General features: G+C 44.5%; 1 protein-coding gene across 1 annotated transcript in view; it reads left to right on the top strand.

Annotated features, from left to right (window-relative positions):
- Window positions 1-23424, top strand: part of ALDH1A1 (aldehyde dehydrogenase 1 family member A1) — a 653703-nt gene that overhangs the window by 588053 nt on the left and 42226 nt on the right. The window contains exon 12 of the mRNA XM_069625815.1: window positions 10189-10346. Coding sequence (XP_069481916.1) covers window positions 10189-10346 — 158 coding nt within the window. The remainder of the gene's footprint in view (window positions 1-10188; window positions 10347-23424) is intronic.

Raw genomic sequence — 23424 nt, 5'->3', positions numbered from 1 at the left:
ATGTGACTGCAAACTTTGGCAGTCCCTCGCATCAGATTTTCGTTTTGGACAAAATGTCCCCCATTGAGTTTTCAAATCAACAAAGGGTCCCAATAACGACTGCCAGGTGATGAAGTGGCATAACGTTGGGGACAGTATTATGGTGGGGGATGGGAAGTGGAGGCAAAAATCACAAAATGCACAAAGTTAGGAAGCAAACATAGGAGACATTTGGGACTAGAAGGTGCACCGAATTGATCAGGCACAAACTGTGCAGGATAGACAATTATCAGATTGCCAAAGTGTGTTCCTGAAATGTAATGGTGCAATGCTGCAAGTGATAGCATGTAAAAGGTGTGCACACCACCTCACCCAGATCCATCTCCAGTACATCTCTTCCTCCGTTATCAATCCCTGATATCTACTAAATCAAAGTAAAAGAAAAAATAAACGTCCAATAGCACGAAATTAACTGCTGAGTCCAAAATATAAAAGGGTGAAAAAAAAATGCAATGATAAACTGGTAAAAAAAAAACGTACACACTGATGCAGAAACAATTAGTCCCACGAATGTCAAAGCACACAGTGGAGCTCCAGTTCAATTGTGGTGTAATGTGAATGGAAGGCGTAAAAGCCTTGAGTAAGGCTTGAACGCATTCCATTCTCGCCACACCAAGGTTTCAATCATTTTCATGGCAGCGAGGAGGGCTGGAACACAACCTGCATATCCACCACCTCCCTTCCTCTCCTCCATATATATACTCCTGGATATGCACCGGCATGGATTTTCATGCCGCATCGAAGGCTGCGTATACAATTACTAATAAATGCTGCCCGACATGCTGGCATGTTGGACAGCATATATTTTTTATTGTGAACACTGCTTACCATGCGTGCATGGTAAAGAGTGCTCATAATGAAAATTAAACGCTGCCCGCCATGCCATAATTGTAATTGTGCGCACCACTTGACATGCAAGCATGGCAAGCAGCTCTCACCATTAAAAGTAAATGCTGCCTGGCATGCCAGCATGCCAGGCAGCTTTTACTCACTTTAGCACAAGTGCATTATGCCACCTTTTCCCCTTTACACCTGCACTCCCTAATGCAAAAGATCACAAACCAACTTGCATACATACAGGCCCCCACCACCGAATTTGCATGGACATTCGAAAATGAGCCCCCGTGGGTGATTATAAAAAAGTAGAACATTAAAGTGTAAAAGCCAGGTATACTGCTATTGTGGCTTCATTTTGCACTGCAGCTCATGTCTGTGCCCTTTCAAGCAGTAGGAGGGGCACAAAGTATAGTGTTCATCTCTTCCTTTTTTGAAGAGCACAACGTTTTCTGCCTGCATGCGATTTCCATGGAGCCGTTAAACACATGGATTTCTGTAGATTGTGTCTCAGACTAGCACCTGCCCATGAGCAGGCAGATTCCATAGAAATCCCCTTTCAAATGCCCCCTGCAACTCATATTCTGCTTGTGGCATTTACTTTTTTACAAAGCCGAGAGTAAAACTGGAGAGTAAACGAGGTGTGGTCTCGTTTTACCCTTCACCTTTGCACGACAATTTGTAAACGTTTAAAATTGCATGCAGGGCACACAGAAGCATGGACGTGCAAATGGTGATCCCCTGTATCCAATTTGCATTTTTCAAAAAATGACCTTGACAAAAAATAAGCTACATACTCCCACCTTAAACAAAACAATCATTCCCCCTGTCTCCTTTGCTCAATCCCTCTGTTAACCTCTATCCAACAATCCAAAGAACCCACTAAATAACCAGAAGTGAACTTTCATCGCCAGAGCTTCAAACGTCCTCTTTGTAGTGCAAGGCTGCAGACTAGTCACACAACGAGGGTCGTCATTTCACTCGTTTTACTCGCTGCTTTCTGAGATTGAACGCACTGCCTTCGAATACACTTTTCATTCCGCGTGTTATAACTGATGCTAATGGAATCCCCCTGCACCCCACCAGATGTAAAAGCAGTGTGTATTCCATTGGAAATTCTCATGCAGGCCTATAACCAAATGGTCTCCTGAGATGCAGGAGGAAAGCAGAGATGCTATCTCTGACGTGGCTGCCCTCAGGATGGCTGTAAAATGAGCAGGAGAATACATGGAAAGCGTAAGAGCATATTACACTTTCCAATTGCACTCCATTCATTAGAAAAGGACCTGCTTAGTGTGTATCACTTAAGCTATGCAATTTGACTATAGTATAGCATCAGTATGTGGATTGGACAAAACTGATTTCCTGTCACTAAGATTGTTTTTCCATATCAGGTACGTCTGGTCCCAGTTCAAATGCTGTGTAATAAATGTTGACTTTACCAAATGGCATATTAATAACTCAGAAGGGACAGCATGTGGCATCCCAGCCAATCAGGGAGCTCGTAATGCAGGCTTTACCTCATGGTATGGCCCGTGTACCGAGGCCCTTGAGCATAGGAATGCCAACATTTTCCCTACATGGCATATTGTTAGTCTGAACACCCCTCCTCCGTACCATACAATTCCACCTCCCCAACCTCTGCCACTTTCCTGCAGCTGTCTCCCTCTTTGACCATGCCTGGAACACTCAATTTTCTGGTGCTTTCTCGCCATGCCAATGGCTGTCATCAAAAGATAGAAGGGACTATGTGTCGTTCCCTTCTTCCTTGTCCATGGTGACCAACTTGTTTTGTAGTTCTGTTTAGATTGAGAAGTGCCAAGGTAATGCCCCTGGGCTCACATTAACTTGCCCCCCAGTGCATTGCCTGACCTGATAATGCTTCCCCATGTCAGGGTCTATTGAATTAATGCACAAAAGCCACAAACTTCAGTACTTTCTAGATATATTGAATTATTTCCTGGAACTTTTCTGGTAAAGAGCAGGTCTAAAATAATTCTCTTCCAGTCTCTGTCGTTGGAGTTCATGCTTTGCCTGCTTTCTCTTTTAAACAGAGGCGGCAACATTGTGGTGGTATAAATTGATGATTCCCAGAGGAGTTCAGCAATGACTTAAGGTGGTCCTCATGTCCATAACACTACTTGAACCCCAAAAAGGAACCTGTGAAGACAAGGGCCTCATTACAAGTACGGCTGTGTGATAAAAATGGCGGTAATATGGCAGTTATTCTGTTACCGCCACATTACAACACCGCTCCACTATACGTTTGCTTGTAAACTCGAAGCTTATAACTTGTAAGCTTATAATCCTCCAGCAGAAATCCGGAGGTCAATCCTCAAACCTACCACCAAAATAAAAGTAAAATCAGCAGAAATACCAAAAGCATAATTACCGCCGGTGGTAATTCTGCTGAAATCCCCATGGAGTCCTCTGGACTCCAAAAATTGGGACTTGCACAGCCCTGACACCACTTGTAATCCTGTGATAAATCCAAGCGGCTTTAACAGTAATTCTATTTGACGGTATTTCGGCAGATTTACCCTTGGACTACCACAAAACTCGTAATGAGGCCTTATATAGGGTCTGCTGACAGACCAGGCACAGAATGCTGTACTTTTTTGGGAAGTAACGAATTGAAAGAAGACTGAATTGGAAACTCAGTGACTTCCAACATGTAAAACCCCTAGGGCAGACTACAGGTGCAGGCCTTCAGATACCCGTATGCACCTCACTGCAAATTGCAAAAGAAGAATTTTCTACGCACAGTATGTTGGCCAAGCAGACAACCTAAATTGTAAGAGCGGATAACGAGTTGAAAGAGGGAAAAAAATGATAATAGATTTGTGTCATAGGGAGCTGTGCATATTGACGATAAGCAAGTTCCCGGTCCCCAGCGTACATCCCATCACACATTCTTTGCAAACTCTTCCCATGTCTGAACACCGACACTGTTCCCATGTTCAACCATGTCCAGTTCAGCTGTATCAAGATTCATGAAATTGGCCCATCTGTTGATGACATATCCGCAGGCATTGAAAGGGCTGTTTACAGTACAAGCATCTGCCTCCATTTACTGGCAAAAGACCAGTCAGAACAGTAAGTGTGGCAGGACATGCAGGGGTGAGACAGACGGGACGGGGATGGGGTACTGTCTGAAGACACTGCAGAGGGCAGGCAGGGTATGTCCAACTCAACAACTTTGAATTCCCGGCCTTTACTGACCTGGCTGGTTGCCTGGCTCATTGGCTGTGTTGCCCAACCCTGCATGGATGAAGCTACATAGTTACAGCCAACACAACACAGGCTCAGCCACTGCCGAACTGGGGTGCCACCAGAATCCCGGGCAGCATGAAATTGCAGCGCAGGTTTCAAACTCTTAAAATAATCCCCACCATGGACACACCACTGTCAACACCTCTGTGCTAAGGAGGACTGCCAATGTGGGAAAACATGGCTTTGTTGCCAGGTAATGTACTAACCTTCAATGTCAAGCAGTTTGCTCTGAATCCTAAAATGTTGAGACGCCCTGTGCACAGGCAATGGAACAATTAGCAGAACGGTATGTTTATATACTGCTCTCCCCCCTGTTTAACTGTATCCGTGTCAATATTAGTATTTTTAAGTGAGGGATGAATTTAGTCAATGTTTATTTAGCATGTTGGCACTGGCACACTGCCGGCTGCAACATCAATGTGCTGCCAAACACTGGCCCACAGCCACACGTGTCAAGCAGTGCAGCGTAGGGCAGTGCAGGGCTGTGCCGCCTCCCGAGAGCCATTTGGGATCCAGCAGCGGGGATGCCGAAGACGCCATTCTGAAGGAGCATTCTGCTTGCATTGCCTTGCAGCTATCCGTAGCCTGGGTCTGTCAAGGAAGCAGTGAGGAGTCACGTGCTTCGGCGCCATCCTGCCTGCTCGAAAGTGACTGGGGAAGGTGGGAAGGCAGCCATGAAGTGTGACTTCCTTTTTATGACGTTCCCATCCGGTTTCTAATGTATGAGCTAGCAAGCCTGTCCTGCCCCTCCCTGCATGTTCCCATATGGCGTTCTCTCATCATTAGCCAGCACCTGCTATATGATCAGCAGACTACTGGCTGGAGATGCATTGCAGCGCTTCTGTCTTCCTGCGTGAGGCTGCCTCTGTGCTGATGGCCTCGAGATCTACTTGCAGAAAATCTTTGAATGACCACATGCTTTCTATATTCTGCTTTTTTGCCAGTAGAAGGTGGTTTCCATTGGAAATCCTGCTTACACCTGTGTGCCAATTAACCGTTGCACTTCCTTTTGGAAATATGCATCCATAAACACTTCAGGGAAGAGGCTCTGCTCCACGAGAGTGCCATACAAACCTTGGGATAATGGCAGAGCTGTCAAAAAGCCAAAACAAATTTGTGCATTTTGCTTGCTGTAAAAATGTTTGGTTTTTGTGGGAGTGGATTTTCTCTGTAAAAGAACCTTAAAAAAGTTGATGAGGTGGCTTTAATGTGTGCAAAGGTTTCACGAGGGTGCTTCTGCTCCACGAGAGAGTCTCAAGTTTGATGCTACACCTCTGCCCTGTGGGAGAGCCATGCACATATCTCCTGGAGCAGATGAACTCTCTAGATAGTGGGGTATCTGGTAGTCATTATCAGGGAGACTATTAGCAATTAGGCAATGCCAGCAGGAAATAGGTTCATCGGTCATGCTTCACCACAAGTGCTACTGCGGTGCGTGTCACAACCACCATACAAGACCTGACTGCACCTGTCTAATGGGAAACAGGTCATCATCCTCTGAATTTGTGTTGTGACCACTGTCATGTTGTTGTGGTTGGTATAGAAACCTGTAAGACCCTAATCTGCTTATGTGTGCTTTTGGTTCATTTTAATGAATGTAGTCTGGTCAATATAAGACTAGGAGAGGCTTCTACTGCTGTCAGACACACTAGTTCCAGCATCACTATACATTCGTTTGTACTGTGCAAGGGTTAGGATTTGATGGCCAATCTGTCAAGTGCTGTTGGCTACAATGACCACCTGTAGAACCAATGCCGATATGGATGATCAAGCATTCGTAGTTGGGATCTACCATGAAGATAGTCACCCACCATGCAGGCAGATGTAATTCCCTTCTGTGTGCCTGTAGACTGTGCAACAGTGATGTTCCCTAAACATGATGTGGAAGTAGGGCAATGTAGGAGAGGATAGGGGGGCTCTGCCTGATCATATCGTTCTTGTTAGTGTGGTAGACTGTGAGGCCCAGGCATTCTTCCTATTACTCTTTGGTAAGACTGCTCAGCGAGTTAGCATGCATACTCCAGACAACTCTGTACTACTTTTTCAGCACAGGGCATGGAAAACTCCAACTAGAGACAAAGATATGCATAAAACCATCCTAATATTGTGACAACAAACAATTCTGTGTGTGGTTTGCCCAAGGCGCACATGCAGTTATTCCCTGGGGCAACACCAGGAGTTCTTTCCCGAATTATTTGGGCAATTTCAGAGGGTGTGTCTGAGTCTGACTGGCTCCTCTTCAACCTATATTCAACGGGGGGGTGTCTGCCAGCCCAATGAGCAGTCATACCAAAGAGTAATATGAATAATGTTTATAATGATCTAGAACAAGTGCCATAGAGTGGAGGTAAGGCAAACAAGAGAACATATCAGAATGATCTACCTATACACATCTTCGAGGTATGACCTCAAGCATCTAGATAGTCTCAAACTTTACCCTTTCTACATCCATTCTTCGAAACTGTGATGCACCGTCTGCACACACGTGTCTGTAGCATGCCCTTAACCCAATTAGCCGTCTAATAGGTATGAAGGTTTTATTGATTAATGCTATAGCACTGTGCTTTTCCTTTCCAATACTCTTTATCCCATATATACATATACATACACGCATACATAAATACATAAGGACATTCTCTGACTTTGACTCTTGAACTTGCAAGTGAACACAGATGTATGTATCAGATCTGGTAACCCAGTGAGCTGTTTCACTCGCGCACGGTGGCCTGAAAAGTATGTGAAACATTCAGTGACACTATGTCTATCCAGTAGTGTTAATATTCTACAAGTCCAGGGAATTTGGTGGAGATTTGAGGGCAGTCACAAATGTCCTCAAACCCCTCAACCTTCCTCAAAGTTCTTTGAGGAAGCTCAATATGCCAGTACATGTATTTCCAAGACGTCCACCCATGCGTAGAGTAGTATTGCATATTTTTTCATCATTATTATTATTCCTTTAGAGTTTTTGTGAAGTGGCACATGCTGTGTTTTTCGCTGCATCAAAGCACACATGGAAAGGGATTAAGGAAGGCACACACCTGAGTTCCATAATTCAGAGCAGGGTTCTCTAAGTCTGTTTCTCAACACTGTCTGGGGTTGCTGTTAGTACACTTGTTTAGAAGAGAATTGCCAGGCATTTCAGTGCTGGACTACCCTTGGGCAGGGCAAAGACTGATATGTAGTGGAAATGTCTCTTCTGCGAAAGGATGGTGAGCTAAAGATTCTGATTGAGACTATAACCCGGTAGTAGAGAAACTTTCTGAACTCCCTTTGTTTTTGCGTATTAAGTAGCTTGGAGTTTTCACCCGAATGATACGAGAGTAATCCAGATGCGGAACCCTTGCTCACTACTATTAGAGAGGCACAGCTCTGCCTCGCTAACGAGGCCCAACCGGGCCGGAACACGGGTCTGTGGTTGCTGTTGGTACTCTTGTTCATAAGAGAATTGCCAGGGATTTTGGTGCTGGACTGCCTTTGCGCAGGACAAAGACTGATATGTAGTGGACATTTCTCTTCTGTGAATGAACAGTAAGCTAAAGACTCTGGTTAAGACTCTAAACTGGGATATATGCCATTAGTAGAGAAACTCCCACAATCCCCCTTGTTGTTCCACAAGACCACCAACTACTCCAAGTACTCAGAATAGCTATTGACGTTGCAAATTAACCCCATTTCAATTGACTTATTGAAAAGTATTTTATTTGTCAATCTGACAACATGGAGTGGATGTGGCTCTTGAGGACTCGACTTGCATATCACTGATATAAGAGTACTACAGATGGTTCGAATAGCACAAAGCTACCAAGAGTAAGAAATAATGCTTCTGACCCCACCATGTTGTGTATGGAAACTGATTGATGACAAAGCAGTCATTATTCATTGCAGGTGGAGAGAAGGTGGCATCAGACAACGTATCAATTGTATGAGCATTTTCCTGGAAGCTATAGAAGCCTCACAGGAACTGATAGTCTTGAGAGGCTTTGGAAACTTGGGAAGCCAACTTCAGAGTGGGAAAATCCTTCTTTACCCTATGCATTCCCTCTGTCATGCATGTGGGTATATTTAAGTCCAACACTCCGAGACCTGACCTGACTTGTATTTGTGGATGGCTTTGACAAGGTATTCAAATGTCCTGCCATTCTACCTCCTACAAACAAGCTCACAGATACATGCCAATGTTCACATAATGATGGTCTGCGGATGCTGATCTTAGTAGAAGAAATGGGGTCCTTATTCACGTGAATTGACAAGAGTCAAAAGACCTTCCCAGAAAACATATAACATGCATGTTATCAAAACGGAATCGAGTGAGTGATTTAAATGGAGTGCATACAGTCCAGGTGCACTTTATATTGTGAGTTTTGTGCAAAGGGAAGATGTGTATAGTACACAATACGATCGTTGCCAGTCAAAATCAATCAGACTGATGCATAAAGTACTTGGCATTCACTCTTGTACAAAAGTACTTAACTTCACTGTGCAATGTATCTAACACAATCCAAGCCGGTCTTTACATGAGCGTGTAAGGATTGCATTACAGTCACATGACTCTATAAGACCCAGCAATATTGAGAAACTGCACACCAATAAAAAAGAACACGTCCCACTGTAGTGGACATGCCCTATTGCTTGCTCATTTCCTTTGCCCCATAGGAAACCCACATAGATAGCGTGGCGGCTTCTGTTACAGAGGGATCTGCTTTCTAATGTATCCTAAACCCTATAACCACAGAGGTACTAGAGATTGAAAAATGTACAAGGTTAATCACAAATTAAACTCCTAAATGGCCACTGGTCAAAACACCATTCAAAGTTCTCCAAGCGCTGTGTAATATACTGGGTGCATACATACATTTCTTTGTCCCCCTACTGTTTTACAGACCAACTACTCCAAAAATTATTGCTTACACGTATGGCACTTTTTTTTTACAGAAGACCGACAGTCAGGCTTAGGCAAAAAAAGGCAGCAAAATTAACCATTGCAATAACACTCAGCCCCAAAGGGTTCAGGACACCAAAGGCCTTGCCCTGCAACAATATATGATCCAATTGTGATGTGAAATGTACCTACTCACAGCATTGTGGAACCTGCCACCGTGACATTGGGACAATGACACTAGCAGAACTATGACTATGGCGACACACAATCGGAGAAGGGTGGGACCTATCTTTCACTTTCCCTTTCAAAAATAGCATTGCATTTCTAGGCCTGCAGATGTCCGCCGTTTGCAAGGATAAACATTTTAAAACACGGTGCATTGCGTTTCTTGCACTGCTGCATTCATGATTATGATAAATCACTGCACAGCTAGCTAAGCAGAGACTTTACTTCCTGCATACTGTTCCCTTCCTTTTCATGGAAAGCGTTTTCTGCTTCACCATCCGCTTCCAGGAAAGTGAATCCCAGAATAAGGGTGCTGTGCACAGTTTTCTCTGTCCAGAGAGTTTATCATCAGGCTCATCACAAGCCCTTCCGGGTCATGCCAAAGATTTAACGCACCTCACGCTAAGGGCGTGCTCTCTATTCTTGATATTATCAAAAACGAATTGCGGTGTTTCTAAACAAAAGCATTCACATTATAAACTGCCACAAGCCTGACAATGACGCCACCTCTGTGATAGTCTGACACCTTCCAGTTTGTGTATATGTCACAAAGTCACCGCACGGCGGCGCGTTTACAGGTAACTTGTCATTTTAGTTGTGATGTGCAATGCAACCTCTCCACCTCTCGTTGTTTAGCCCCTTTCCCTCAGCTGACTTACTGCCATGCATTTGGTACCATCTGCCTGCAGCACCCCGCAGTGCACGGAAGCAGCCATCTTGCAAGAGCATGCTACGAACAATCATTACATACATTTTGTTATAATGACTTTGCTTCAAAACTCTTCACCCTACCAACCCAGATTCCCGATGAAAGATAATTGTTTTGATGAGAAAAAGGTGCCTCAAATGTAAAAGAAAACTTAAATCAAACAATTACCTAAGTTAAGCATTCTGTCGACTTACGCAAAGTTGTTTATTTTTTCATGCGCCTACATCAGATATTTGGACCCGTTCAACAAATCATGAAATTCAAAACAGTAGATGAAGTTATTAAGCGAGCCAACAACACTACCTATGGCTTAGCGGCAGGAGTTTTTACCAAAGACATCGACAAGGCACTGACGTTTGCTACTGCTCTCCAGGCGGGCACTGTATGGTAAGCTGCATTCCTTTCATTCTCTTTGCTAGTGTGTTCATTGTTCACTCTTGCCTATGCCATGCTGCTGTGAATGACTTCACCCACTATTATGTGATGTATTTTATTTTCGAGTCTTATACTGATCTGCATCGATATAGTGCCAGCTGCGAGCTTGTCAGAGAGGAAGGGTGGCTTGGGGACGAAGCATGGTAGATACGAGGTTAGGAGCCAGAGATCGAAGGATGAGGTCAGCAGAAGAGAGCAGAAAGTAGATACATTTTATTTCAAGAAAGTCATTGTTGCATTCCTGGTACTCCACAGTCCTCCAGTAAGGATTACATGGGGTTAGGTCGAGGATGCCTGCTGGGAAAAGAATGTCTTTATAATCTTGTTGAATTTGGACTGGTTTGTCGCCACTCTAAATCTCTGTGGTAATGTGTTCTAGTGTCTCGGACCAGTTGGTACATGATATCAGTTTGCTTGCATTTCTTTTTCTTTTGATGGAATTTTAGGGACAGTAGACCTGCAGATGATGAAAAAAGATTCCTTTTAGGTGTATATTCTGAGTTGTAATTGGCAAAGACGCTGGGGCCGGCCTCATTATGAGGTGGGCGGTAAGGGATACCGGGCACCGTTAAGGAGACCGGTGCCGGTAATCCCTTATCACCCAATCCGAGGTCCCTTAGCGGGAACCGTAAAGGACGTGTGGTCTGACCACACGTTCTTTCCGGGACCCATTAAGGGACCTTGGAGCTAATAACGGGCCCGCAACTAGCGGGCCCGTTATTAGCGGCTTCCTATTGAGCCCTAAGTCGTAGTCTTTTAAATTCCACTTTTTGATGGAGTGGAAGTCCCTCTAGGTATTCTGTTGTTTTTGTCTCTCTAATGCAATACTTTTGTGCAGGCATGGGATCGCAATCTTTCTCCCACTTCAACTACTTGTATCCCCTCCTCTTCAGGATAGATGCCCTGAATGACCCCTCTCTCTAGATCCTTAACTCAGTGCATAGCCACTGCAATGTTTTACATTCGTCAGTATATCTCTCTCCCCATGTCTGATGACTATATGCTGTGCCTAATGAGACTTCTGTAGGTCTTTCTTCAATAGCCCAGTACCCAGGCTATTACAATATTCACATTCCAAAAGCATTATGGCTCATAGCCCTTACACCGCATTTGGAAGGCAATGGAAGTTATCTTTTTTGGAGTATGGGCATCTAGAAGGGAAGACTACCATTCACATTATTAATCTGTGAATTGAATGATAGAGTTACACTGAGAAGTATTATTAGATTCCTCATTTTCTCTTCAGGTGTAGGAGGGATACCTAATGTGTCTGACCAAGTAATTGGTAAAACATACATGTTTTGGGTCATTGGTGCCAGAAAGAAGAATTTACATTTTTTGGGCCATGAAAACAGAGGCTTCTCATGATCATCTTATTTTGAATTGTTTTGATGCATTTTGTCTGGTTAGTTTCATTGTAATCCTTTAGGTGGTTTATTTTGCAGAGTTGTCAGCATAGAGTTGGTTTATGGTGAAAAGCCATGGTGATGAGGCTGAGACCTGTGATATTAGAGGAAGGACAAAGCACATTCATGGTCACTTCATTTCAGTATAGTGATTTGTGAAGGCGGATTAGTAGTGTGTTGTGGTTCACCATGTCCTAAGATTTTGATCACCAGGCTGGTGCTTCATAAGGCAATTGTAGGCAGCATTGGGCACAAGCAGCAGATGGGCACAAGAGGGTGCACTTTAAATCCTACAATTAATCAAACTGCAATTTGACTTGGGAGGCTTGTATCCTAGCCCAGTACAGGCCCAACTCACCACAGCCGTTTCCCCCATTTATTACCTGGCCATTTTGCCACATTCTTTTGCTGCATTTGGCCGGATCATGGGGATAGGGAATATTTTTGTAATATTTAAGTGTCGAAGAAGAGGTGAGGGAGGTCTAAAAGGCGGGTATGGGAGGTTTGCCCTCATTATAAATGTCACAAAAAATGCGAGGAAATGGCTGTGGTGCGGTGGCCTCACTGTGACCTGTACCAGATCCTCCTTGCCCCCCAGTGCTGCTGATAAGTCTAGTAATACCATGGTGGATGTTTTCTTACTATCTAGTGCAGAGGTCCCGATCCAGGAGTTCTGGCCTACAACTCTCATCAACCATAGTCGGCAGAGTCAAAGAAGGGAGGTCTTCAGTTACAATTCAAAACATCTGTAGAGTTGTCGGTTGCGCAGCCCTGATCTCCGGATATTATGAACACCTCTTGACAGTAAGAAAGCAGACTGATTGTCATGAAGTAGGTGGTTGCCTTTGCTGAATTTCTTCAGCTGGTGTTGCTTGATTATTTCTGTTATTCTGGCATCATTAGGCAGATCTGCTATCAGCCTGTATTTTGTCACACCAAAAGTGTCAACATTGGCTATTAGGAGGTGTGTGATGTTGGCATTTTTAATCGTGGTGGTCTGATTCCTGACTCTGGTAAGGAGTTGCATTAAGTGGTAAGTCCAGCAACAAGCAGCATTGCTTAAGCAGACTGGGCAAGGCCAGCCAAAGGAAGCAGAGTAGATGTTTTTATGCTCTTCACCAGTTTTCAGAGATTTCCTACCCTAATGTAAGAAAGACGATTACATTGGCTGCTCTCCAAACACATGAGTTCCCTTATGTGTGTGATGTTGAGTTTCATAGCTTTAACCTTATCGCTGAACTAGTGGGGATGTAGTTTACCAGTGTTCGCGTTAAAGTGAAGGGTTAGTCGGTTCTGCTGTATTATTGGGTGATTTGCGTATCCTGTCTTCTTCTTTCACCAGATGGTCTCTGTGGCATGCAGCAAGGACTTTGTAGACCACTTTCTAGGTTATATGGAATCCAAGTTCGTTCTAGCTTTCTTTCTTCCCTTTTTAACTCCACCAGGACTTTTGAGACATTTCTTGGTCAATTTCCACTCTGTGTTCATTCCTCTAGTGATAGGTTGGGGAAAGTGTGTCCAGGGTAATGTTGATTTCTGTGTGGAAGGTATTCAGGAAAGACACCGTAAGAGCTTTGTAATTTACAGTAGCAGAAACTAATCCTTGCATGGGGTCTAGTTTACTACACCATCAGTTAATATTTCAACAGAATGCATGTTCTAAACATGCACAATATTAGCTACTTCTTGCACACTATGCAAGCAATGCTATGCTCGCCACAAACACCGTTGCCGTCCCTTTCCTTTCATAAACAGCCTGCCTTGTATTGCATGCATTGAAACTAATTGCATGTAATACGAGACATCTGACTCAATCCCTGTTCAGATTACACAAGATAAGATTCTGGCAGCAAAACACGAAAGGACTGCGACGTTAAACTAAGCTTGGTCATATTTGCTTAGTTAATGGTGGACCCCATCCAGCTGATCAAGGATGTTTAACCCATTGTACAGCTTTATAAGTGCAGTTGAGGTCTATGTTTATACGCAGCTCAGACAATGACACTGATGATTGATAGAAATGAAAGAAAAATTGGCACATGTTGAAAAGGTACTGTGCATTCTTTTATTCATGTGTTTTAGTGTAAGATTTTTAGAACTTCTCTTATCGTGCAGTGCTGTCATTCGCTGTTGTAGTTTCAGTGTCAGGCTATTGTTCAGAATAATAGTGCGCATATTGTATAAGAAACACCACAAGAAAGGGCAATCAGTATTGCTTGACACCGGGACAGAGCAGGATTACCGGCATTATCCCTCTTCACCTGATAAAACGGTAAAACAGGTCCTACGACCTGCCTTACTCTCTACCGTTTCATTCGGTCCCTTCAATTCACTGGCGGTCTCAGAGAAAATGAAACACCGGCGTAGAAGGGGGTCATGGGTTGCTGCTATGGAAGAACCCTTTATGCCACCGTCCTATCAGCAGGCTGCATCATGGGGGAGCACTTCAAATCAAGGAATGTCTTGGTGTGACCTACTGTGACTCTCCAATACATTTTCCAAAATATGAACAGCTTGAAGTTTCTGGACAATGGGCCTCATTACACGGATGGCGGTATTAGCACATGGACCAAGGTGCTATTAGCACCTTGGTCCATGCCGGTAAAATACCGGCACCGCCTTGGTGGAAAGGGGAATTACCGCCCCATTCCAAGGTTGGCGGGGCGGTAATTCCCCCTTCCACCAGTGCCCTTCCCCATTCCCATTTTTGCCCCATAGGGCATAATGGGAATGGGGAAGGTGCTAATTACGGCACCGCAATTTTGCGGTGCCGTAATTAGCACCAAGGTCCCTTAGCGGGTTGGTTTTTAACGCCTGCAAAAAGCAGGCGATAAAGCACCAACCCGCTAAGGGACCTCGTAGTACGGCGGTAATGGTTAACGGTGACCGTTAACCATTACCGCCATCCGTGTAATGAGGCCCAATGTCTCCCAATTCTCTGATGCCACTGAGATACCCACATGGAATGCAATGGATGCATTGGAAGTGGGTGCAGTACATTTGCATGGGGCACGTCTTCAGGCGATTAAGGTCAAAACTCCCAGATGGAGTTGAGTGGTGTGTTCCATGGATGGGGGCATGCCCCTGCCAGTGTGCACAGTTCAGTTGCTTCTACCATTGTGTAGTCTGTAGTACATGCCCCCAGGAGATAGCCAGTGTTACTGCCTGGCAATGTTAAATCCCCTCCGGGACTGGCATCCTTCTTCAAACCCTGAAGGGGAGCTCTGCTGCCATGCCTGTACATTCTAGGGGGGTCATAGTAAAGTAAACACAGCCTGTAAATTATGCTTTGAAAACAGCATTTACTAATTTGATTCTCTGTTAGAAAGCATGAGTACGAGGATGGACATAGGAAAGCTCAATGTATCCATGATGGTGTGAATGTCATCCATGATGGTGAGAATGGCAGTTTAACACTCAGCATGTGGTTGGAGTTCTTATGGGAGAAGATAACTTTCATAGGCATTTTGAAGAGGAATGGCAGAAGTTGATGCAGGTAATTCCCTAAATTGCATTCCAAAATCATAGTAACAAATGCGTCCTCCTGTATCAGTCCCCTGATCTTCAGCACCTGTGCTCCAGTGGCAGAGAGGAGTTTCAGAGGTTTCAGGTGCACATTTGACTGTTGCTGTGACAGCTAAGTCACTTCAGGCCAAAGGTTGCATTTATAGGCTGTCCCTCTGTTTCAAAACCATATAGTTATGAGGAATTACTATTCTGGTTGCAGTTGCATCTTTAAACATAAAGCCATTCCTGAGTCTAGGATATGGTGGATAGTAATTCACATAATTATAGACAGCTACATCTGATTTGTATCATACATGTGTCAACCCCGTGAGCCCAGGCCAGCTGTGGAAGGATTGTGTGTTTCTGGTCAGACAGTCTGTCCCTGCAAGCCAGTAAGGCAAGAGACTTAAAGACTGTGCCTCTCTTTTGATCCTTTGCGAGGTCAGGTAATACCACTCTCCAGCAGGATAGCCCCCCAGAAGGAGCTGCCCTGGGAAACAGGTATCAAGGGCTCACCCTCTTCAAAAGGACTAGAATCACACCAGGGTGTTGTAAACCAATGGGCCTTTGATACTATGGAACTGAGTTAGTGCAGCCAGAGTGGGCTCAGCACAAGTGTGGAAGGATTGTACCATGTTGTTTTTTCTCTGTGCCTATCTTTCTTTCCTGTCTTCTTCACTTCCTTTAGCAAAGAGCACTTTATGTATGATACAAACAGAAAAAGCCCACAGGTCACAAGCACAGGGAATAGACTCCTTAAATCAGGCTTGCTTCTGTCCAATCACCTGTGAACATTTGCCTCCCACTCCTTCTTTGATTCACTTTTGGACAAGGCAGACATAAAGAAGAATTCATTTGGACCTTATTTGGGAGAGTTGATCTTTCCAAAGTCCTCTGCCAGTGAGGTACAAACCAGCACATCTGCAAACCACATTGGTTCCTGAGACCTCATTGGAGGTGAAGGATCCAGTCTTCCAATGTTGGGTGAAATGATAACAAGGATGTATCTTGACACTGAGCCCCAGGATTGGGACTCACAGCACCTCCTCGAAAATCTAGACCTTGATGTTCTGGCTCTCACTGAGACGTGGTTCAAGGCCAGCTCTCTCACTGCTTTCAACACTCGTATCCCTGATGGCTACAAGATAATCTCCAATCCTAGGCGTACCCAGTCTGGGGGTGGGGTGGCCATGATCTTCCCTGAATGGGTCCCTGCCACTTTCATTCCCACACAATCCTAACCTTCCATTGAGGGCCTTGTCTGTGGCTGGGTGTTTCTCACACCCTCTCCGTCACTCTTGCCACTATCTATAGGCCCCTGGACCTACACCCCTTTTCCTCTCTGAATGGGCTGACTTCCCCTCCTCTCTCCTGTCCTCCTCCCCCAAACATCTCTTCTTTGGGGACTTTAACATTCATCTTGACTCTCTGGATACCGCCAATGTACTCTTCCGTGACCTCTGCAACTCTCTCTCTGTCACAATCCCTCCCACTGGTCTGACCAACACTGCCTGACACATCCTGGATGTGCTCATCTCCACTGACATCCCTCTCTCCAACCCTCTAACTACTACTCTCTCCTGGTCCGACCATTCTCTCCTCTTCTCCAACTGGGAGCTCCCTGGCCCCCTGGTGATGCCTCTGCCCGCACTGCCAGCCTCCTTCTCCATCATCCCACTGATGAAGCATGTGCCAGTTGCTGCATTTGCCACCACCTTTATCCCTCTTCCCACTCATGCCATTGACTCTCAAACCAACTCAGCACCTGCTAAACTCCATAAATCTATCTCAAACACGCTGGACATCCTTGCCCCTGTTATGAGGATCTGCCTGAAGCCTGCCTCCAAGTGCAACTATTGATATGACTCTGACTTTGCCACTCTGAAATGTAGAGCTGCTGAACAGAAATGGCAGGCCTCAAGCACATCCTCTGATAAACTGGCCTGTCGCCTGCTCCAAAGCCTATATCGACTCTCCATCCACTCTAAGAATAGGGCTCATGTCGAAGCACACATCTCTGAGGCCACCAACAACATGGCTGAGCTTTTCAAAATCTGCAAGGAACTTGTCAATCCTACTGCTGTCTCCTCCTCTCCTCTTCCCTCCCCTCCCAGGCCCTATGCACTGCACTGGTCACCCACTTCTCCACTAAAACTCAGAACATCCTCTCCTATTTCTTTCTTTATTTATTTATTTATTTTAATTGTTATACTCCACACACCTGTAGGTCTCAGGGTGCACACAAAACAAATACAAATCAGGATCAGCAGAGGAACTAGAGGAAGGGTAATTTATGCAAGATTGAAGAGTTGAGTCTTAACTTTTTCCTCACTCTACTCTACCCCACAACATACCCTCCTCTCTTGCCTCCCTTGACCATGTTCTCCCTCCCCCAATACTCTCCTCCTTCTCTCCCATGCACCAAATGAGGTCGGTCTCTAAAGTACTCCGCTCTAGGAAAGTCTCATCCAAACAGGTGCTCCCCTGCTCTTCCAGAACTATCATGGACAACATCTCCTCTCTCGCCACTGAGTTGGCTGGCTTCTGTAACCATTCCTTCACCACTGACTCTTCCCACATCCCCTCAATCACTCCCCTGTGCACCCGCTCTTAAAAAAGCTAATTGCAGGCCTTTCATGCCCGGCTCACTATCGCCCTATCTCCAGCACCCCCTTCCTGGGCAAACTCCTGAAGAAGTTGGTCATCCCCCAACTGACCCACCACACTGAAGATGCTGGCTGTCTCCATGACCACCAGTCTGGCTTTAGAGCCTCCAGACGCACGGACACTGCTCTCATGAACACCCATGATGACCTGCTCTCAAATCTGGATTCCAACCTTCCAACTGTTCTGATCCATCTTGATCTTTCCTCCGCCTTTGATACTGTCAACGATAACATCTTCATAATCAGATCTGTGAAACATTCAGCATCACAGATTGGGCTTTGGCCTGGCTGGCCTCCTTCCTCTCTAACCAACCTTCCCAAGTATAACTGGGCCCTTTCCTCTCTTCCACCTCATGCCCTACCAGTGGCATCCCTCAGGGCTCTATCCTATCACCATGGCTCTTCGATATCTACCTTGCCCCTTTAGCCCACTTGATCTCCACCTTCTCTCTTCACTTCCAGTGCTATGCTGATGACACACAGCTCTCCTTTAAGCTTCTTTCTTCTACCTCTTCTTCCTTCTCTGATGACTGTCTGCTATCCAGGCATGGTGCTCTGTTAAAGATCTCTGTCTTAATGCCATTAAGACCAATGTCCTTCTCATTGGGACGTCTATTCCCAGTTTCCATCCCACTCTCTGGCTGCTCTCCTTGTGTATCTCTCCCCTTCACACTCTTGAAAAGCAATAACTCTTGGGGCCATTTTCAACTCATCTCTCTCCTTCTACCCCTCACATCACAGACCCTGCCAAGAAGTCCAACTTTCATCTCCACCTCCTCAGAGGCATTCTACATGTTTTTACCTTTCCCCAGAAGCACAATGTCTCCAGAGCTCTGGTTGTCTCTAGGTTGGACTGCTGCAACATCCTCTTCCTCAATCTGCCTCTGTCCTCCCTTCGCCCTCTTCAAAGAATCCAGAATAAGGATGCAAGACTTATCATTGGACTAAAGCCAAGGGACTGCATCTCTCCAGCCCTAAAATCTCACCACTGGCTCCTGGTGACAGCAAGGATCAGATTAAAGACCCTCTGCATCATACACAAGGCTTTTTGGGCCTGGGACACCGCTACTTCCAACTTTCTCTCCCCAAATACCCCGCTATTAGAGTCCTTTGGTCCTCTAGCTCCAACTCTCTGCTGTTCATACGTTTCACCAAGCAGAGAGTGGTGGGTAGATCTCTTTCTTGAGCAGGTGCCTCTCTCTTTGTTTGAGAGGGGCATGGAGGGGAATGACCTCCATGCCCCTCTCAAACTCTAGCCAGTTCTCCTTAAATTTAGAAAGCTTCTCAATACGTTTCTCATCTCCTCCTCCTTTCCTCTCCCCCTTCCATGCTAATGTAGCCCTGCCACTGTGGCTGGTGCCTGGTCCCTTATGATTCTTACTGGGTCCAAGTCCTCTTCGACCAGTCTACCCCAGCATTCCCAATCAGCACTTGCCCTCTGGCACCCTTCAATGACCACCTGATTCTGGTCGACACCGTCCCCTCACTAACTGACCTACTCACCTGGTTTCCCCTTGCACCTGCCTTTCTTGGGCTCCTGCCAGCACTTTGCCCAGCCCCTGGGGCCCTTCCTTCCTGCACATCCCCCTCTCCCTTACTACAGCCTTTCCACTGCGTCCCCCCTGCACTTATTCCCACTGCACTTACACGGTCCGAATGTCACAAGACATAGTAGGACCATTCACCGTTTTTTCATTTTACTGTTATTTTTTGCCACTGACACCCAGCCCCCTTTTTGTCTCGTGTCCCCTTGAAACACTTGTTTATAGGGGCCACACAAAGGCCAAATAAATAAATAAAAATAATAAATAGAGCCAAAACAGCCAAGGTCACTGTTCTTTACTGACAAACCACTTCAAATCAATTTAAATTCACGTTCAACAGCTGTCAAACCAACAGAATGCACCCAGGCTGCTGCTGGCTGTCTCTTTACTTCAAACTACGGCTGCTCACATCTTCAAACCAATTTGATTCTGCATCTTCTCAAGCCTAGCCTGTCACCTGTTTGGCTTGAACCAGCTGATCATCACCAGACCTTGTTTCAAACCATTGGAAACATCCCGTCATTCATCATCCAAAACCAGAGGTTACCAACAATTCCAACAGGCTCAGCATCGAGTTGCCACCTCATCAAACTGCACATCAGAAAATCAGGATCATAGTTTTGAACCATCAATGGGCCTCCTCTCAATCTGATGAAGTGTCACGTGCCGACCCTAACCAGCAATTACCACGTCTCGAACTGGCTTGATCTTTGAAACCGAATCTGGTGCGCCATCTGAACTGCATCACTCTAACACCATACTTGAATTACACTGTGCTACCGCTTTGAACCAACTCTATGCCTGCTCACTGCTTGGATCTACATGACTCGCTGTACTTGAACTTGATTCAACTTGTTTGCACACATGATACAAATCCTGGTTTATGGCTGCTGAAACTCTTTATGCCAGAGTGTCTGGTTAGGTCACTTTTGATCCATTTTTCTTGCACCAGAAATGTCCTTTTCTAATGTTGTGGTACTTTATTGTGTGATTCCTCCCTGCTGAGTATTCACAGTGCTTACATTTCCTACAGACTGATTCACACTTTTCTGTTGGTCCGAGTGAGGCTATGGTTTCACCTCCTAAGCATCTGTGATGCTCTTAAGACAAATATATCCAGCTTCAAGCAACCCGGCAAAAGCTGCAGGACCCATAATTAGAGTTTGTCACTTTCATTCATCTAGCAGAGCTTTTAAAGTGTGAGCGAGTTACGAATGGAGGCCCGTTTAAGAGACCGTTGTTTTGGACAAGACATTCTTAACGTTTCGGTGTTAAGAAATGCAAAGGGTCATTTATATTCTTAAAGCGCACTCCACTAGTTAGCTGCTTAAAGCTATGCCCTCCTCCAAGCCACTTAAAATATATCATACAAAGCTGTTTTAAACTAACTATATTATTTTCAGATGTTCAAATTTAACACCCCAAAACATACATTTTTGGTAGAATGTAATTTTTGTATCACACCATATAGAAAGCTGTATTTGTCAAACTTTGAAAAACAAACAGGTAACCTTTTCACACATTACCTTTTGTTAAAGTCATGAAAGTACATTTTCAAAACAGCTATGTCCTGCCTTCTGCTGATTTGCATTCAAGATGGGAGAGAATAATGCCATAATTGTATCCTTTTTGCCTAACATGTTTCTATAAGGATTTATATATGTTTGTGAATACCTTACTATGGTTTGTGTACTTTTTTAAGTCATCTTTATTAAATAGAGTACTATTTGAAGCCACACATGAGGTGTGGGGAAACAATGAGAGGGCAAGTGAGTCATTTACATAGGCTGAGGATGTGGTAATAGGTTGCAATCATGGAGAGGTTGTTTTCCCTCATTGTGGTCATATGTTGCTTTTCAGGGCACAAGCAGAGGGTACATGTGTTTGGGCGCACTTTCTTCAGAGGGTGGACGCTACCTCGTTTGGTTGTTTTTGAGGCCGGCAAACCTGCTCAAGTGTTTGGCTATAAGGATTTTACACATGTTGTCATGTTCCAAGTGCAGACACTTACCTGCAAGACCACATGAAAGTGTAATCAAAACACGCCTTGTATTGAGATTTTATTTTCTCTGGAATATTTCCATATTTATTGCTGTTTTAGGCAATGCAGGTACCCCCTCTCTATTTTATATAGTTTAGTGTTTTCGTTTTTTTTTTAAGTGCAAATGTACCTCTTGCAGTGCAAGCTCTGTGGCAGCATTGTCGTCACAGAATACCGACTACACACCCTGTCTTTAGAAAGTCACCTGCATCAGGTTGCACCAAAAGCTACACCACAAAAGCAGCAGTAAATGCCTGTAAAATAATATGCCTGTAAATTAATACTAACCTGTGATCTAATTATGAAGTGAGAGAATGCACACATTGTGTCCATACAATGCAGTGTACACAGACAAAATCCAATACAAGCAGATGATGACTTTTAAATTAGAATGTTCCTAACTATAACACAATCACTTCAGAAAAGCAAAACAATTCACAACTCTTAATTTCGATACCAATGTTGGTTATACAGGTGTTTTAAAGACAGAATATGCACCACTTCTGTGTAAGATTAATTTGCTCATGGTTGATGTGTAAAACTAGTTGGGATTGTTTCAAAACTCTTTAGGAGATTGCTTAAACATAAATTCACACTGGGCTGTGGACTCCACAGGGTGGTAGTGTCCCGGCGCCTAAGGTATTTCACTTAGAAAAAGGAGGGGTTAAACGCCACGCCCTGGCACAATTACCGGCTGGTGAAGACCACCACAAGGGTTATCATTGCGCATGTACTAATAGTGAGTTAAATGTTAAAGAAAGAAATGCTTCAAGCACATGGGTCATTTAGACATGGCTGCCAGAGAAACAGAAGATGAAGCTATGAGTGCTGCACCTCTTAACTTGCAATGGAAGGCTATGGTGGGGAACTGGCGCTTTGAGTAGCGCTTTGCTTTAGGTAGAGCTGGAGAAGTGACCATGAGCCTTAAGTAAGTTTAATGGGGTTGGAGAGCAGCGTGAGTGGCAGGGGAAGCAGGAGAGATACGTGTGGTTGAGAAGACTGACAACACTGAATGGAGACATGTTTCGGCAGGGTCCAGCTGGCTCGGAGCACAGTCTTGTATATGGAGATATAGCCCAGGTTTAAAACGAACTGATTGGCTGCCACTACTGACCAGGGTGCTAATATTTCTTAAAATCATATAATATTATTGTTCAGCATTTACAATAAAAACGCATTTGGGGAGTGGGACTTCCGTTGGAATTATTATATCAAATTATGACTTTTTAAAAATTATTTATGTAATTGTGCCAAATTGTCAGCTTAAAAATCTGTGCTGATAAGTGTTATACAATTGTGTTCTATTACAGAAGCTGACAAACATTCCAATACAGCTAGACCTTACTATTAGGCGTATATGGCCAAAAATGCTCACTGGAGTAAACAGAACATACGGGTATGGTGGTAATTCTGTGACTGTTCTGTGGAATTAGCCCCACACTCATGTACTGTTACTGCCACTCGGTCCGGTGGATTTACAGCTGGATTGCGAGTGGTGCTAATGCAGTGTTCATTCTCATGTTTGGAGTCCATAGAACTGCATGTGTTTTTTTGCAGATTTGCAGTGAGAAGTAATTCTGCTGCAGTAAATCCACCACTTTTTAGAGGTGTAGTGAAGGCTTTCCCTCGCACTATATTTCGTCCGTAAATCATCCTCTTCACCTCCAAACTCAGAATACCACAGCATGGCGGTAATTCCGTTAGTTAGTAATTAAAATCCTGCCAGCCAGACTTTCATCATATCCCAAGAAATAAGCATGTGGAAAAATGACAGTGTATATTACTTACATACTAATTATTATACTGCAATTATTATTTGGCAGTCTGGTGAGCCCAGCCCAGTTATGATATATAAACACACTCTCT

Source organism: Ambystoma mexicanum, chromosome 6p, assembly GCF_040938575.1.
Source record: "Ambystoma mexicanum isolate Mex_15411 chromosome 6p, UKY_AmexF1_1, whole genome shotgun sequence".
Classification (NCBI taxonomy): Eukaryota; Metazoa; Chordata; class Amphibia; order Caudata; family Ambystomatidae; genus Ambystoma; species Ambystoma mexicanum.
The sequence above is the reverse complement of the archived record's forward strand: the minus strand, read 5'-3'. Positions and strand labels throughout refer to the sequence as shown.